The sequence below is a fragment of the Danio aesculapii genome, chromosome 15, assembly GCF_903798145.1.
Source record: "Danio aesculapii chromosome 15, fDanAes4.1, whole genome shotgun sequence".
Taxonomy (NCBI): Eukaryota; Metazoa; Chordata; class Actinopteri; order Cypriniformes; family Danionidae; genus Danio; species Danio aesculapii.
The window spans coordinates 44,831,155-44,850,096 of record NC_079449.1 but is presented as its reverse complement, the minus strand read 5'-3'; the positions used below and the strand labels follow the sequence as shown (position 1 = coordinate 44,850,096).

Below are 18,942 nucleotides of genomic sequence, written 5' to 3'. Positions count from 1 at the left end.
ATTTTGTGCAGTTCACCTAAATTGTTCTCGTTTTTATAATATATATATATATATATACAGTTTTTCCACATATCCTTCCGTTTTTCTCCTTAAAATTGCCCATACATCCATCACAATTTTCTCTTTTTTTGCCACAATTCTCCTTTCCCACATTGCATTCTTCATCAGCATGATACTTGACAATTTTCTTATTTTCATTCTTCTTATTCCATCCCAACATCAATACTCTGCTCCATTCTGTTTCATTTTTATCCCAGTCGCACGGTCCTCTAGGCTATATAACATAAAGGTTTTTCTGACCCTGTCAGTCAAATGGAGATTCGCCAGGTCTCGATACGCTTCTGATCTGATGGATGTTTTGAATCGCTTTAGTCACGTGACCAGGTGTTTCGAAACACTTGCGCTTCGGGATCTCGACACTGTGTCGAAACGTCAGTTTCACGTCAGCCATCCCCAGTATACAGTATTGCAGTTTAGTTCAAGATAGCCTGTGTTATTCATTAACACAGAGTTATAAACACTGTACAGTACAATATCCTTTACTGTATGATTCAAAACACTGTAGTATTATTCACTAAATTACTAGGCACGTGGGCAAATGTTTTTTCCCCGACATGTTCATACACAATTGGGGTAAAGTTGGTTATATATTTGCACATTTAGACTTTCTCCTTAATAATATAATTTCAGAAGAGTATTCTTTGAAACTGTAAATAGTCAAATATTCAAAGTAGCGTATTAAACAATTTAGAGACCGTGTCAGAAGGTTGTCACTGGTAAAAATGAACGAACATAAAACCAACCTCAATTCCTACACAGTAGGTGGCGTTATGCCCCCGTGTAGTTGGTTCGCAAGCCCCAGTCAAACACTCAGAGGAAGAAGAAGCAAAACTTAAAACGAAGAAGAAAAACAAGAACAAAAGCGAAATGAACACGGGAACGGTGTCGTCGTCTGAGGATTTACTTCTAAAAGCGCCTAATTTCATTTAATGTGATTTTGGTATTTTAACCAGCTGATAGTATGAATTATTTTAACCAATAATGCGATTTCTTATGATTTGAATCTAAATTTAGATAGATGGTTTTGATTAACGTTAGAGTTTGTTGGTAATAAACGAGTAAAGTCATGGCTATAGCGCACGCGGCCACGGAGTATGTGTTCGCGGATTTTGTGCTGAAGGACCCGGCGTCAGAAAACAGGTATAAAGGCATTCGTTTGGACTTAGCCCTGGATAAAATAGTCACCTGTGTCGCCGTGGGTCTACCTTTGCTTCTCATTTCTCTAGCCTTCGCTCAGGAAGTGTCTGTCGGTATGTGAATTTCCCTAATTCATCTTCAAATCATATACACTAAGTTTATTCTTTCTCGTCTGCTCAGTTTTCATTGAGGTAAAATTGGTTGTGGCATCAATCTTGTGACATGATGTTGTTTACTATGGTACTTTGCATATTCGGTCAGAAATCACATGCAAATATGATTTTAAAACAACATTAGCACTATTTATTTGTCTGTGAACAATTATGTATTTTGATAGTCTTTGGCTGCCAACATGATAACAATATGTGGCAAGAATACTTTTATGAAATTATATTATCAAGGAGAAAGTCCAAATGTGCGAATATTAAACCAACTTTACCTCAATTAGGTTTACACACAGAATATCATTTAAAAAGGGGTACATGTGTGCTCGTTTTATTACCATTAAAGAATATATTTCCAATTCGGTCATCATTTTACGCACCTTTCACTTGTCCATACCTGTTTGACTTTCCTTCCTCTGTTAAACCCAAAATAAGTTATTTTTAAGAAAGATGAAACCCCTGTAACCATTGACTTCCATTGGACTTGTTTTTCCTGCTATAGAAGTCAATGGTTGCAGGTTTTCTTTTATGTTCAACAGAAGCAAGAAATTCATAAAGGTTTGGAGCCACTTGAGAATGAGTAAATGTTCATGTTTGGGTGAACTATCCCTTTATATTGTACTGTATACAGATTACAGAATGCAAACATTCCTGTTATTCCATTTCAATTCTTACTATGGTGATATTTCAGATTATTATCTATTCTATGTTAGTTTACTGCAGGTAAATAACTCATAGGTATTCGGCGCATGTGTGCCCTTGAACAGCAGTGGGTGCGTCCACACAGAATGATCTAAATCAGGGGTCACCAAACTTGTTCCTGGAGGGCCGGTGTCCTGCAGATTTTAGCTCCAACCCTAATCAAACACACCTGAATGAGCTAATCAAGGTCTTACTCGGTATACTTGAAACACCCAGCCAGGTGTGTTGAGGCAAGTTGGAGATAAACCCTGCAAGGACACCGGCCCTCCAGGACCGAGATTGGTGACCCCTGATCTAAATGTTGTCATTGTTATCTTCATAATGTTTTGCAAAAAAGGCCATGCTTAGATTTTTTTGTCTTGTTTCTAGTCCAAAAATCTACAAATTCTTAAATTTAAGCAAAAAAAAAAAAAAAAAAGTCAAATTTTTATAAATAAGTCAAAATTAAGTTTTTCCTTAACTAGCTGATTAATCTTTTTACTGTGCTCTCCATGCTTCCCCCAGCAAGATGCTGCCCATGCCCAATCCGCCACTGGGCTGAGGTGATTATAGCAGTTAAGAATTACATAGCGATTTTACTGTCTTTATTACAAACATGTTTTAAAAACGTTTTAAATTTTTATAACACTTTTAAATACATTTTATTACAGAAACATGGTGCGTGTCAATCAATTCGGTGGGTGGGGAAAACCACACTCCTGCGTCACATTGCAGTGGGCCTCAAAATCACTGGGATTTGGGTGCTATTTGAACGTCAGGAAATTTTTAAAAAGAGATTTATTGAGTTTCTATCACTCCAATACGACTGTGGACAAACTATACCTGCACACAATTCTGTCCAAACAGCTTCCAAAAGTTGGTTTTCATCATAGGTGCCCTTTAAGGAAAAATCCTCAATTCATGCTGAGAGGAATTGTATACACTCTTAACTGACAATAACTCATACAGCAAGGGTACCCAAAATCTGTCCTAAAGGGCCAGTGTCCTCAGAGTTCAGCTCCAACCCCAGTGGGACACACCTAATCCAGCTAATCAAGCTCATGCTTGTCATACCAGAAGCTTCGTGGCAGGCTTGTTTCTGCAAGTTGTTCGCCAACTCTGCAGAACACCAGCCCTCCAGGACCGAGTTTGGGTACTTGTTAGTGTAAAAAAGGCTGGATTGTTGGTCTTTTTAATCATATTGCTTTCTCACCACAAGTGAGTTTGTTTTCAGGCTTGTTTTTTTGCATATGTGCTTTACATATGCCCAAAGGAGGTGAGCTAAGAAAATAAGGCGTACGAGACAAGAGACACGGCTTTAAAACAACAATCCCGACGACACTTGCACAAACATTTTCAATTAACCAAGGTGTAATCAGTCTCGTGGAATCAATTGAAAGCGATCAACATATTTTGTGACTGACTTTAAAACGTTAAAGAAAAATAAACTGATGACTAACATTTTAAGGCTGGACTAAGCAGTTTGTAACCGTCCACCGGTGTAAAAACACCCTCAAACATTGTATTTTGGGTTATATGTTTAGCTTGGGACAGGAAGATAAGAGAAAAATAAAATGGGAACATGGATAAGATTCTCCATGTGATGCGTTGCGTGTGCACTCCCAAAGTCTTCAAAAAGCACTGTGCATGCATTGCGTGTCGGAACAAGTAGTTTATTATATAAGAAAAACACTCACGCAGCTACAACTTCTGCAGCAAAGTCCATTTTCTGCCAGTTTTCCATTTAGCTCCAGTTTATCAGGAAATTACAATTTTGTTCTCTTTGGCTCATTAGATGGAAACCCTGCATTATTCACAAATCTTTTAATTAGCCTCTTTGATAGCATCTTCATTTTAATTAGCATCTTTATGTAGAAACATAGCTAGTGACATTTATGCTCAACTGACTCAGTTTCGATTGAACTACAACTGCATCAGAATTCCTCACAACACTCCCAATGTGTAATGTTCCTGAAATCTGAACTATTTTTGTCTTTTTATTCTCTGTAAAGCTGCTTTAAAACAATCTACAAAGAAAGCCATATAGAAAAAATTATTACTACTTAGACCAGGCATGGGCAAACTCGATCCTCGAGGGCCGGTGTCCCTGCAGAGTTTTGCTCCAACACTAATCAAACACACCTGAACACCCTAATTAGTGTCTTCAAGATCACTAGAAAGCTACAAGCAGGTGTGTTTGATTAGGGTTGGGTCAAAACTATGCAGGGACACCGGCCCTCCAGGATCGAGTTTGCCCATCGCTGTCTTAGACCCTTAACAGCAGCCTGTACTGTTTTACTTGGCCTGTGACGATATCTATGCTTTGTTGTACAATATCTTGCACCAAAATATATTGCAATAAACAATATTATTGTCATTTTTTTTTTGAACTTTTATTGGCAACAGTCAACATAAATACAAACAGTAATAAGAACAGTCCTGAGATTGGGCCCGAGCATACAAATAAAGATATATATAGTGACAATATAGATCTGAGGGAAAAAAAAAATTAAAAGTAAATAAATAAAAGTAAATAGACAAACTTCAAGCAAAAATACAAACTTAGAGACATAAGTGACCTATCCAATGAGGCTTTGAACTGGTCCTCATCTTCTTTCAAAGATTTGAGTCTTCAGCTGTATTTGTGCTGTCAACTGTTCCATTGAATATAACTGTCTGGTTTTTTGTATCCACTGTGAAACCGTGGGTGGTTCAGGTTTAAACCAGTTAATTGTTATATTTTTTCTTGCAGCCATTAGCAGGAGATGTAGCAAAGTTTCCTGATCATGGGACAGATCCTCTGGAAATTTATCCAGTAAAAACGTTAAAGGGTCCCAAGAGAGATTCACTTTAAGGAGCTTTTCTACGATCCCCTTAACTTCAGTCCAAAAGTGTTGAACAATGGGACAGTCCCAAAATATGTGCGTTTGATCACCCACCAGTCCACAGTTTCTCCAGCACTTATTGCTGCCACAACTACCAGAACGGAAACACTTTAGTGGTGTCCTGAAAAATCGAATTTCAAACTCCTTCCACATTTGACTCCCCACTCCCTTATGGCAACCAGAACCTATTGTCATTTTAAGACCATTTTATGCCAATCATTATATAATGACAGAATGACTATATGTACACTATATATGAATAATGCAAGTGCACTCTTCCAAAGAACACACAATATTTTATTCTTAACAATATTTCATATAATTATTGTCATTTTAGCAATTTAATAATTGCAATCAGAATGTGAAAATGCAAATAAATAATAATAGTCAACAAAAAATGCAAGGTAAAAAGTAACAGAGGCTGTCTGCTGTCCGACAGCCACATAAAAATATACTATACTATATATATATATATATATATATATATATATATATATATATATATATATATATATATATATATATATATATATATATATATATATAGTAAATACTATAGTGTTTTTTTATCGTACTGACACCTCCAGTAGAGTGGTTGAGCAATCAGCTAAAGTGTTGCTAGAATTGGTTTTTATGTATGGCCGATATATATTGCATCACTAAAAATGATTGAGGTCATGTCCATGTATTGCTCGATTAGTCAATATATCGATTATTGTGACGGACCTAATCATCACACAATAATAGTATTTGCACAAGATTTAGTATTTACCAAATCTGATTACATAATTGAAATCTTTTACACTTGCTATGTTTATCCATGTTTAGCTATATCTGCAGTGTACATCTGTATATACAATGTGTACGAAATCATACACATACACCCTTACTCTCAAAACACTCGCACACATGTCCTCATTAAAAATATCATTCTCTTTTCCTCTAGGTACGCAGATCAGTTGTTTTGCCCCCACAGCATTCTCATGGCGTCAGGCAGCTTACGTAGATTCGTACTGTTGGGCAGCAGTGCAGAAACAGGACACGGGAGGCCTTCCTCTATGGCTGCATAAGGTAAGTGCATAAAACATTTGTATGTACAGTCAAACATGAAGCCAGTGTATGAATGCAAGTGATAGTAAATGTAATTTATGGTTGATGTGCATATTGGACTATCAGAAGTAGTTACAAATGAACTTACAAATTAAATGGGCATATGTACTCTTAAGAATGAAATGATTACCCAAGTTCCCCAGTGGTTGAGAGCTTCATAGTGAATTTACAGGGCTCTCAAGATGTAAATTGAAGGAAAAGGCCCAATTCTTTTCTTACCCCTACCCCTCGTTTTTGGCATGCACGCCAGGGGTAGGGGTGTCCCAATTCTCTTTAGCTTGAAGGCGAAGGGCTAAGGGGAAGGGGTGAATACCCCTTCGAACGAAGATTTTTCAGGACCAACCAAGGGGTAAGAAAATTTCCCAGAATACTCCAGCCACAACGGCAGTATTGCTGAACCCGGAAGTCAGGAGATCCACAAATTTGTTTTAGTTTTTTTGTCATTATTGCGAATTTTTATGACAAACAAACACATGTCTTAAAGAGCCCATATTATACATGAAATAGGGTCATATTTAGGTTGTAAGAGTCTCCAACAACAGTCTAATATGCATGCAAGGTCATAAAACACTTTGGTCTTATAATCTGCATTTATTTTTACCTAATTATCCCAGCGACTCTCATATGAATCGTTCAGCGATTCATTTGTTCCCAACCCCCTCCTCAGCGCGAAGCTAATCTGCGCTGATTGGACCGATGACAGCCTGCTGCGATTGGTCGACAGTGACAGGCTTCAGCACGAGACAGAGTGAAATGCCCAGCTGGTAATCAACTATATAAAAGTAGTCACAGTGCACACGCGCTTCATAGTGTAAGGCTTTTTTCACACACACACACAACCCTCCTCAGAAGAACTGGGGAGATCGACGCGAGTCTCTCTCTCTCTCTCTCTCACACACACACAACGCTCCTCAGAAGAACTAGGGAAAGCGACGCGAGTCTCTCTCTCTCTCTCTCTCTCTCTCTCTCTCTCACACACACACACACAACGCTCCTCAGAAAAACTAGGGAAAGCGACGCGAGTCTCTCTCTCTCTCTCTCTCACACACACACACACAACGCTCCTCAGAAGAACTAGGAAAAGCGACGCGAGTCTCTCTCTCTCTCTCTCTCTCTCTCTCTCTCTCTCTCACACACACACACACACACAACGCTCCTCAGAAGAACTAGGGAATGTGACACGAGTCTCCTGTCTCCTAGCTTACGATCGATCGCCATAGCAACGACAAACGGCAGTGGAACGCGAGCTCACAAAAGCCTTTAACGTTAAATCCGTAAACAAAGCGGCACGCGTCGCGTTTTTAACGTGGCTTACATGTGATAAGAGAATATAAAGAGTAACCGCGTGTACTGTACCAGGTTAACAACTCATCTTTGGGTAGAGACTGTCAATATTATCCATCTGAGCACAGCGTGACTTCATTGGACCGGCGGCGTCTGTGTGTGTGTGTCTAGTGTTTTTTCTGTGTTAGTGGGCGGGGCCGCAGGTTTCAAATCTCCCTGGTTTGCGCGCGTAACTACTGGCGAGGCTTGTGTTTCGTGGCTGCGTCATCGCGAAACACCTAATGACTCGTTATCAAGACGACTCGTTTGAAGCACTATGAGTCGACTCTTTTATAGATGAATCAATAGTTTTAAACACTGTACACTTACAGATTTAAGCCTTAGCTGGATATTTCACTTCACTTAGAGCTGTGTTACACACTACATGGAAGGGCATTTTCAAAAACCCATAATATGGGCTCTTTAATATATTCATAACCGCGTTCATGTTTTACAGTCATGCTTTAAAAAAAAAAAAAACGTTAATTTTTTTTTACATTTCGCGATCTATAATCCCTATTAATAACTCCTGTACAGCAGTCCCACAACATTCTGACGCTCGATGACACTGGAATACCCGGTCAGTAATGTCTAGTGGCTGAGAATGGGCTTTTTACAGTGTCTGCTATAATGTTAGTGTTGTTTTTTTGTGTGTGTTTAAATAGATGAATATGGCCACTGTGTAAATACAAAGTATAGTTACGATCTTATTGCCACATTATATCAGTATGAGTGAACACAACATGTCTCAGGGGGAACACTTAAGTATTCCTGCTCCACGATGGTGTTGCAGCTTTCTATAATCCCAACCACTTTCAAGTGGTACTAAACTGCAGCGGAAAAGAGTGTTGCAGAGTCAAATTCATCAATAATCATCTAAAATGAATGCTTCTCCCTTCTCTCTGCAGTTTTTCCCTTATATCCTGCTGCTGGTGGCAGTGTCAGTTTACATGCCAGCGTTATTTTGGCGGTTTACAGGAGCCCCAGTGCTTTCTTCTGACCTCACATTTATAATGGAAGAACTGGACCGTTCCTACAACAGAGCCATCAAATTGGCTAAATGCCTTCACACTGTTGGAAAAGTAGAAACACCGCAAACTCCAGTGGATACAAACAGGTGAATTTTACACACACACACACACACACACACACACACACACACTTAAGTGAGTTTTTTCCTTAAAACAAGTTGCCAATAGTGTTAGCAGTACCATCTTTATTTTATCTTTTCACTTTGAAATAAGACACATTTTTTTACACCATTGGCAGATTATTTTGCTTGTTTTAAGGAAAAACTCACTTAATATTGACTTATTTCTAAAACAAAACAAATTTTTACTTGACAAAAAAGTTTCTTGACATTGTTTATGACAATTTAGATATTTGGACTAAAACGAGACAATTTATTATATATATATATATATATATATATATATATATATATATATATATATATATATATATACACGTACATACATACACGCACGCGCAAACACATTCATTCATTCATTCATTCATTCATTTTCTTTTCGGCTTAGTCCCTTTGAACTTATCCAGCATATGTTTTACGCAGTGGATGCCCTTCCAGCCGCAACCCATCACCGGGAAACATATATACGCATTCATTCACACACATACACTACAGACCATTTAGCCTACCCAATTCACCTGTACTGCATGTCTTTGGGCTTGTGGGGGAAACTGGAGCACCCGGACCAACTGACCCAGCCAAGGCTAGAACCAGCCACCTTCTTTCTATGATGCGAACGTGCTACCCACTGCGCCACTGTGCAGCCTGTATATATGCACCCAATATTTAAATGAACCCAACCCTCACAGCAAACCTGTGGCGAATTTTGAAGGTCAAAAAAAAAACCCTCAATTGATTTTTAAGTGTTTTGAGTTACGAAGTCTTACCAGGTCATTTTGAGTACAGCTAGGTCATACCAATGTAGCTATCCACTTGTTAATTGCTTCCGGGTCCAAGCGCTCTATTAAACTGTATGGTTAGACTCATCAAATGGTAATAATAAACGTTTACGAAGCGATGTAATACTTTTGAAAATCACGATCGCAATATATATCCATGCCTATTATTAGTTGCCCAGAAAGTGATAAATTTTTTATAAATTGTTCAAAAAAAGCCCAGAAGTTGATGTGAACAGCATGGTTTTATATAAAATTCACTTTAATGTGTGATATGACTAAAAAGTGGTCATAAACAAATATTTTCTCAATTCAAATGAGTGGCGGCTTGGACCCGGAAACAGTTTTACATAGGTCACCGATACGTCACGACTTAAAAAGCGGATACAATTTATGCAATTTTGTGTTCTTATCACCTAAACAAGAGCACACTCACACAAAGATAATGCCTGAAAATCTTTCCTGATATAGTTGTAAGTTGTGTCAAGGTTTACACAACACACGGAAAGTTATCACATGCCTATCACATGGCTGAGTTACTTATAAACATGCATCAAAACTAACCACCCACCAGCATGTTTCTATAAAGGCCTTTCTTTTTCACACAATTTATTAACCATCATCTCTGACCAATAATGCCAATGGGGTATATGCATGTGGACATTTAATTCTGAATAAGCCACCTCAGATGCTTCCATAGAACTGTTATGCCATTATAAAATCGCAGCGTTTAAGATCTGATCTTGTATAAAATCAATAATCCACACTGCCTAGATATGATATAAAGTGGGTCTCAGACCAGACAAGAAGCACCGAATGAAATCCCGTCGTTCTGCACTCTTTAAAATAGGGATATTTATTTTACACCAGTATTTTAAATGGAGTTTCAGCGCTCGCCTTCGTATGACGACACTTGCTTTTAAACAGACTTTCACCTTGTTTTACGCTTGAACAAGCAAAGCTGAAGTCTATTTAACTGATTATATTTCGATTAAATTACATTACCGATGCTCTCAAATGAACCTCACATCAACCTTTCACTGGAAGTTTATTGGTGGCTGAAAAACACTGCATATAGCCCATTCCTGTTACACACTTATATCACTGAAATGCTGTTATGTTTGCATGTTTTTTTCCACTTTCAGCTCTGTGATAGACCTCACCGAGAACTATTTTAAATATCCTCTGGTGGAGCAGTACTTGAGGACCAAACGCTACTCTAAAGGATTACTGATCCGCTACCTTCTTTGCCGCACCATCACTGTCTTGGCCCTCACTCTAGCCTGCATCTACCTTTGCTATTACATCAGTCTCTCCACCACCGATGAGTTTTCATGTGATATCCGCTCTGGTGTTGTTGTCAACGACTCCTCCGTGCCTCCAGCCTTGCAGTGCAAGCTTGTAGCTGTGGGCATCTTTCAGCTCCTGAGCTACATCAATCTTTCAGTGTATTTGCTGCTGTTGCCATTGTGCATGTTTGCCATGTTGGTTCCATTCAGAAGGACCAAGGGCTTCTTGAAGCCTTTCGAGATTTTACCCACAATAGGGGTGATGTATTTTGGGCAGACGACCTGGGATGATCTTGCGTTGTATTTGCTGTTTCTGGAGGAGAACCTCAGTGAGCTGAAGAGTTATAAGTGCCTAAAGGTGTGTTAATGAGGTTTTGTTGCATGGATTCTGGTAAGGAATCCTCAGATGCTTTTTAATGTCTGTGATTTTGTTTTTGTCATGCTCGCTGTACATAGGAGGCATAAAATTGGTGCACAAATAGTGTCAGTATTGGTGCAGGACTGTGATTAGAAACCCGGACGAATAATTCACAGTGGGTTCCCTAATAATTTTTCCTTGGGGATTTAGTTATGATGATATTTAATGAATGAGAAAAATAATGGTTAACAGTGTCTGTGGTAAACATAACCCGACCAGACGTGCACCCTAATCGAGTTACTTATTAAAACATGTTTTATAAAAAGTTTAGGATTTTCCATGTGTATATAATTTGCTGTAATATTGTCAGGGTGTGTTTACCATATGATAACCCCCATATGAAAATCTTGAAGGAACCCACTGCAAATTATTGTATTGTCATTCATTCATTCCTGCACATATCAATGAACTCTTATTAGATATTCGAATCAGTATATTTGCATATATAAAAATTTGTTTATCATAAAAGCATCCTTTCTTTCTTTATAGCTGAATTTAATACTTTAATATTAAGCATTTAGTAAAGAATTGTGCAATTTATCATTAATTAATTAATTAATTAATTATAATAAATTTGACAAGTCTATTTACGTAGACTAAATTATTCTAGGAGTTTAATCGGATATTTAAATGCTGAAATATACTGTGTGACTATTAGGCATGTAACGATTCACTGAACCCAGTATTCAATTTGATTCACGATTCTGATTTCACTTCCTTTTTTTTTACAAAATGATATTAAAGACACTATATGGTAAATAAAAATCCATAATTTCGAATTGTGAAGGGAAAACAGAATCGTCTGACTTTATTGCAGTACTTTATAAAACATGGGCGACAGCAGTCAAGCTGAATAAGATGCAAATTCTCTTTCTGCCAGCAGGAAGCGCTTGTAGACAGCAGCAATCTACTGCTGTAAAAAAACAATGCTGCACTTATGAATCTACTTTAATATATACTGTTAACAGGCAAGATGAACAGAATATGTCATGTAAACTTTTTTTCAGAGATTCATTCATTCAACTTCTACTCCAGTTGTATTGAGATTTGTTTGGTATCTCAACCAATTTAAATCACATACAGTTGAAGTCAGAATTTATAGCCGTCCTGATTTATTAGCCCCCATGTATGTATATATGTAATGTGTGTGTGTGTGTGTGTGTGTGTATATATAGATAGATAGATAGATAGATAGATAGAGACACACATTTTTCAACACATTTCTAAACATTAGTTTTAATAACTCATTTCTAATAATTGATTTATCTTTGCCATGATGACAGTAAATAATGTTTGGCTAGATATTTTTCAATATGCTAGTATTCAGCTTAAAGTGACATTTAAAGGCTTAACTAAGGTTGATTAGGAAAATACTGTGAAAATTCCTTGCTTTAAACATAATTTGAAAAATATTTGAAAAAGAAAAAAGAAATCACAGGATGATGAACAACTCTGACAACAACTGTATGTGAATCTATTTTCAACTGGTTTGTGTTTGTCTTTACTAGTGACTGCTTGATTAGTTTTGTTTTGGTATTGTCTTGTTGTTTTTATTTTATAATGTAAATGTATGCTCTTTGTATCCAGGTGTTAGAGTTGTTAAAAGAGCGGGGAGAGGAGTCTTTTGACACCATGCTGCTGTTGCGGACACTTGGACAGGTTAAAACGGATGTGGTAGATGGCAGATTACCTCAAAAGGACCAGAAAATCTCCAGCACCAATAATGGTGACACGGAGCTGAAAGGTATGAGTGTTTTAGCTAACAATAAGCTCAAAGGGAAATCAATAAAATATGAAACATGCTACATATCAAGTTGCATTAGATCTGTGTATGATTGGGGATGTATCAAATATAGCACACACACACCAAAAAAGTAAACCTGCTAGTGTGTCCCAGATTTTTTTCACTGGCACTCCCGGTGTGTAATTGTGCCTGCTCTAGGATTCAAGGGTGTACAAACTCGATCCTGGAGGACAGGTGTCCTGGAGAGTTCAGCTCCATCCCTAATTAAATACACCTGAACCAGCTAATCAAGCTCTAATATATATTAGAAACTTACTGGCAAGTGCGTTAAAGCAAGTTGCAGCTAAAAATCACGACACCGGCTCTCCTGGATCGAGTTTGGACACCCCTGCTCTAGGTTGACAGCCAAGTCATTTTGCATGGCAAATAACTTGATTCAAAGTAGGCCAGCTGTGGTATCTGGAGTGGTCATGGAGAAAGGTAGAGTTTAAATCAAAATCAGGAGAGAGTTGAAGCTCCTATGTTTTCCAATCAGGCTATCAGTTGTCTAGTTGTGGCTCATTGATCTAACATCAGTTTAAGTGTGACTGCAATCTTTGCATTTCCTTTAAAAGATATAAGAGAGAGATATAAGGCAAGTTTAGTTATATAGCACATTTCATGCAGAGTGGTAATTCAAAGTGCTTTACATAAACCAGAATAAAAGAAACGAGTATAAGAAATAAAACGATAAAGAATTATTAAAACTAATTGAAATGTGTTAAAACCAGTTCAAAAAAACTTTTAGCGGAGAAAAAAAAAGAAAATAAAGACATAATAGTGCGATCTGTTGGACATGGCACAGTACTCATTCATTAAAGGCACAGCTTAGCAGATGTTTTCATTCGTTCATTTTCTTTCATCTTGGTCTTTATTTCAGAGGTCACCACAGCGGAATGAACCGCCAACTATTCCAGTATATGTTTTACACAGCGGATAGCCTTCCATATGCAACCCAGTATTGGGAAACACCCATACACTCATTCACACACACACACACACACTCATACACTACGGCCAATTTAGTTTATCCAATTCCCCTATAGCGCATGTGTTTGGACTGGGGGAAACCGGAGCACCCGGTGGAAACCCGGGAAGAACATGCAAACTCCACACAGAAATGCCAACTGGTCCAGCCGGGACTTGAACCAGCCACCTTGCTGTGAGGCGACAGTGCTAACCACTGAGCCAACGTGCCGGATGTGTTTTAAGGCTTGATTTGAATACACCTAATGTTGGATCCGATCACTTCTGAAGGCAGATTTACCCTGCATTGACTAAACACTTGGAATTTCTAACATGATCAAGACCAGTAGAAATGGTCACTGGATTGGTAGAAATTGCTTTTGAAAATAATATATTAGCACCTAAAACATGTAAAGAGTACACTTGTACTTTAATTAGGCAAAATTTTGCATTTGTGTATGCTAGTTTAAAGACATGTGTCTGTAATCTAAATTTACAGGGCAACCATCTAGTAATGTGTTACAATAATCGAGCCTCAGAGTCAGCATTAGACTTTGGTGTAGCATATGTTGTAGTTTGAGTTTGAAGATGAAAAGAAATACACCGTTTTTCAGATACTTGAAATGTGATCTTTAAATGACAGGTTGCCATCAAAAATAACCCCCAAATTCTTTAAAACATTAACTAAACGTACATCATGGGTTAGGCAGTATCCTAGGTTTTTTCAATTAGCAAGCCTGTAGTTTAACCTAAATTTAGTCATCAGATATTATTTCTTATCCAGTTTTTAATATCAGGTATGCAATTTGTTAAATTCATACAAATGATCAGGTTGTGAGTAGATATAAGGTTGGGTGTTGTTTTGGGTCCAAAAAACAAGACCTCCATTTTATCTGAATTTAGTAATAAGTTTTTAGTTTGTTGAATTCTTACAAATGATCAGGTTGTAAGGAGATGTAGAGTTACTAATTTTTTTTAATGATATCTCCTAGTGGTAGCATGTATAGTGTAAATAGCAAGGGACCAATAACTAAGCCTTGTGGTATCCCATAGTGTACATTTTGATTGATATGATGCCTCCTCATTAATTATCAGTTGTTAGCAGTCTGAGTTCATCCATACAATGCACTCTCAGTATTACTGAAACGATTTTCAAGCATATCTAGGAGAATGTTATGATCAATAGTATCAAATGCAGCCGAGATTGAACGATCAGAGGTCATTTGTAACTTGAATGAGTGCTGCTACAGTGCTACCAAATGCTCTAAATCAGTGGCTTCAAACTCAGTTGCTGGAGGGCTGCAGCTTTGCACAGTTCAGCTCCAGCCACCTCTAACTCACACCTGCTTAATAGTCTCTAGTAGTCTTGAACACCTTGATTAGTTGGATCAGCTGTGTTTGATTAGGGTTGAAGCAAAACCGTGCAGAGCTGCGGCCCTCCAGGAATCGAGTTTGAGATCTATGATCTAAATCCAGATTGGAACTTCTCAAAAATATTGTATCTCTCTAAGAACAAATATAATTGAGTAGATATGAAATTTTCTAGTGTCTTTAATAGAAAAGGCAGGTTCGTTGCGTCTATAATATTTTTGGGGGGATTTAAGATTGTTGGCAACAATCAATGTTTTACAGCGATCCCAGTGGTTTTTCTAATGCAGAGTTCAGACTGCACCATTTTTAAAGTAGTCGCATCACAGATGTTTTCATCTGTGATATCATTCCGTCACTGATGTGTTTACACTGCAAGACGGATCGGCGACAGGGTTTCACACTGCATGACTGGACAATAGGAGAATCGCCAACAACTTTGTCTCAGTCTGCGAACTACGTCTCACGCGAGAAGTGACATGGAAACAACGCGAGGTCACGTAGTATATCTTTTGTTATTAACTACAAAATGAGAAACTCCTTTAGGGGGCCGATCACACAAAACACTTTTTGCGTCAAGAAGCGCCTTTTCTTTATGATTTACTAACTGCCGCGGGCGTTGTACGCGCTGCTTATGCACCCTGTACGCCTCGCGTTTAACCGTCTGCTGCACCTCGCGTTTTTGCTGTTGTGCGCCATGTGCACTCAGTTGAAAAAAAGTCATCTCTGAGAGGAACAGTCATCACGTTTACATGGACACCAATAATTTGATTTTATTGCGATTAAGACAATACTCCGATTAAGAGTTAACCATGTAAACAGCGATTTTTGAATAATTTAATTAGGGCCATAATCGAACTAAAGAGAAATCAAATTAACATGTATGAGAATGCCGATTTTAGTCACATTATTGAAGTGCAGTACAGCCATGTAAACACAATCTAATTATAACCGTTATGTGGGACTTTTCGCTGCGTTTTGCGACAGGATTGTCCACACACACACACACATGGCTGTATGACACTCTTTGCACCTACCTAGTCAGTGTAGACCACTGACACTTGCATCGTGAAATGCGGAGGTTTTTTTTTTTCTTCCATTTTTTCAGCAGTTCATAGTTGCATCCAATATCTCGTTTGTCACGGGGGCGTGCATAAAATGTTCGCTGCAGTTAAAGTCGACAAATTAAAAGTGAAACACCTAAAATTGCATGAAACTCTGGACGAAATGCGGATAGCGTGGTGACGCAATGACGTTAATCGAATTATGTGCTATAACATCTAAAACGGGATCATAAAAGTAACACTCAAAAAGCAACTCATGTAAACACCTTTGTCTTATTATTCTCTTATTTAGATTAAAGCAAATAATTTGAATACTGATGTCCATGTAAACGTAGTCAGTGTTGCCAACGATTTTCAATGAAAAGGCTAAATGTCGCTAGATTACGTCATGCGTCAATTTGCATATTAATTATGTCATCACGCCCAACAGTTTCTGTTTGTTTTACAGCCTATGGTTAATAAAGGGGAATCTGTATTTGCACTAATTGTATATGCTAATTTAATTAAGTGCATTGTTTGATTACAATAGATGTGTAGTGAACAGGGTTCATACGGTCTTTTTGTTCATTTAAAATAAAAAATAAAAAAAGGAAAACTTGCGTAAATGTTTGAAACAACTTAAGGGTATAATGAAAATGGTAAGTAATTCCTTTTAAAAATGCATGCAGATGCAACTCTTACTCCATTATGATTAAACTATATTAAACTATAATCTCAACATTGCATATCTTGCAATATCGATGCTGCACTATATTTTGCAGGCCAAACTTAAATATAGGTTAATTGTCTTTACTTTCCTTTTCTGTCCTTGGCCTCTCACGTTGTTAGTGCTGTGTAAGCATTATCAAAACACTTTTAAACAAAATAGATTGTTGCGTGTTCTACGATATGCTGTAATAAATTTGAACGTCATTGTTTTTATTATTATTTAACATGTATGTGTAGACATTACATGAAGCATTACGTCATGAAAATGTACTTCACAGTTCTGGAAAAGTCCTGGAATTTTAGTAGTAAAAATGTGTATGAACTCTTGAGTGAATTTGCAGAAATCTCAGACATTAAACTCAGACAAGTTCAGAAACTGGTGTCGCTAAAATCTGTGATCGTAAACAAGAAAAAAAAATAAACCGTCGAGTTATATGTAAAACAAAGGAGAAGCCATCCCCACTTGAATTAGTACATATTTGAAGGTGAACAAATACATTTCAGCAGTGTGACTTGTAAGATTATGTTGTTCTTTAAACCTTTTGATGTAAACAAATGCCCATGTGTTTCCTCAGAGTTTGCTCCTCTGCTGCCAGAGGACAGCTTGCGAAAGCATGAAGACGAGAAGGCTGTGCGCCAGAGGGTCATCTAAATAGCCCATTTATAGTGGTGACTGTCTGCATCATAATGACAAATGGAGGAAAAACTATGTGAAAGTCTTGTCCTTTCTTAAATGATTAACTGAGAGCTACAAAGATTGCACTAAAACTCAGTTTTTGGGCTTTTTGTAGTGGGGTCGGTTTTATCGTATTTCAATTTTTCTCATTGAGTTTATCAATCTTGTCCTGTTGAAAATGTTGCATGAAAACGAAATGATGAAAATGTTGCATGAAACATCATTGATATTGTCCACTTTGACATTTAACAAACTTTTTAGACCTGGTTTAGAAATACTGACATTTATATATTTTAAATATGAACTCTATCATATGAAATATGATATAAAATACACAAGCATGGATCATCAGCGGTTTCAGATTGTTTTATTTTGTTCGTTTTATGTCCGTCTCTCTACTTTGGAAATAAAGTTTTGTTTTTTTTTTATACGTTTTTCATTAAAGGGGACTTATTATGCCCCTTTTTATAAGACGTAAAATAAGTCTGTGGTGTCTCTAAAGTGTATGTGAAGTTCCAGCTCAAAATGCAAGGCTTCTTTAAAGAAATGAATACAACATGCAAGGTTTTGAACTGTTTAAAGTAATGACTGTTACATTTATCTGTCAAAAAAGTAATTCAACTAGGGCTGTTTAGTTTCACCTTTGATAAAACTTAAGATCTGTAAGGAAACCGGTTTCTATGCAAATCTCTAGTCTTTGGGTTTACAGGGTGTAATATTAAAAAATATCAGTTTTCATGGGAAAAACTAAATAAAATTGCATCAAGAGTGATGCAACAGTTATCATTTTGAGCACATATCAGTCGATAGTTATATAATTTATTGAAAACAGTCATTTGAATGTGGAGTTTAATTATGAAATGACACTGATTTGTTGTTAAATTGTGTTTTTTAACAGATGATTTTAGTTCAATGAACAAAGTATTGTATCCAAACATTTGTAAAAATGTGTTGAGTTGTGCAAAAATGTGCAATTTTGTCAGCGCTTGTGAATTTTGTGTCTAGAGCAGGGGTCACCAATCTCGACCCTGGTGTCCCTGCAGGGTGTAGCTCCAACTTGCCTCAACACCTGCCTGGATGTTTCAAGTACACCTAGTAAGACCTTGATTAGCTTGTTCAGGTGTGTTTGATTAGGGTTGGAGCTAAAATCTGCAGGACACCGGTCCTCCAGGAACAAGTTTGGTGACCACTGGTCTAGAATTTTGAAAAATGACATCAAGGATCTGAATTGGTGACATTGATTGTAGAAAAAACTGTTAATGTATGCAGGACTTGTTCACATCCAGAATGAATTAGATATAATCATTTTTAAACAGTGTTCCCACGACCTTGAAAGTACTTGAAAACAAACATAGGTCCTTGAAAGTGCTTGAATCAAATTTTC

The 18,942-nt window shown here is 37.4% G+C and overlaps 1 protein-coding gene across 1 annotated transcript; it reads left to right on the top strand.

Annotated features, from left to right (window-relative positions):
- The first annotated feature begins 875 nt into the window (after positions 1–875).
- Positions 876–17,986, top strand: panx1a (pannexin 1a). The gene is made up of 6 exons (XM_056473822.1): positions 876–1,310; positions 5,874–5,998; positions 8,269–8,477; positions 10,432–10,933; positions 12,581–12,737; positions 17,458–17,986. The coding sequence occupies exons 1-6, from the start codon at positions 1,127–1,129 to the stop codon at positions 17,532–17,534; spliced, it is 1,254 nt and encodes a 417-aa protein (XP_056329797.1). The 5' UTR covers positions 876–1,126; the 3' UTR covers positions 17,535–17,986.
- The last annotated feature ends 956 nt before the right edge of the window (positions 17,987–18,942 follow it).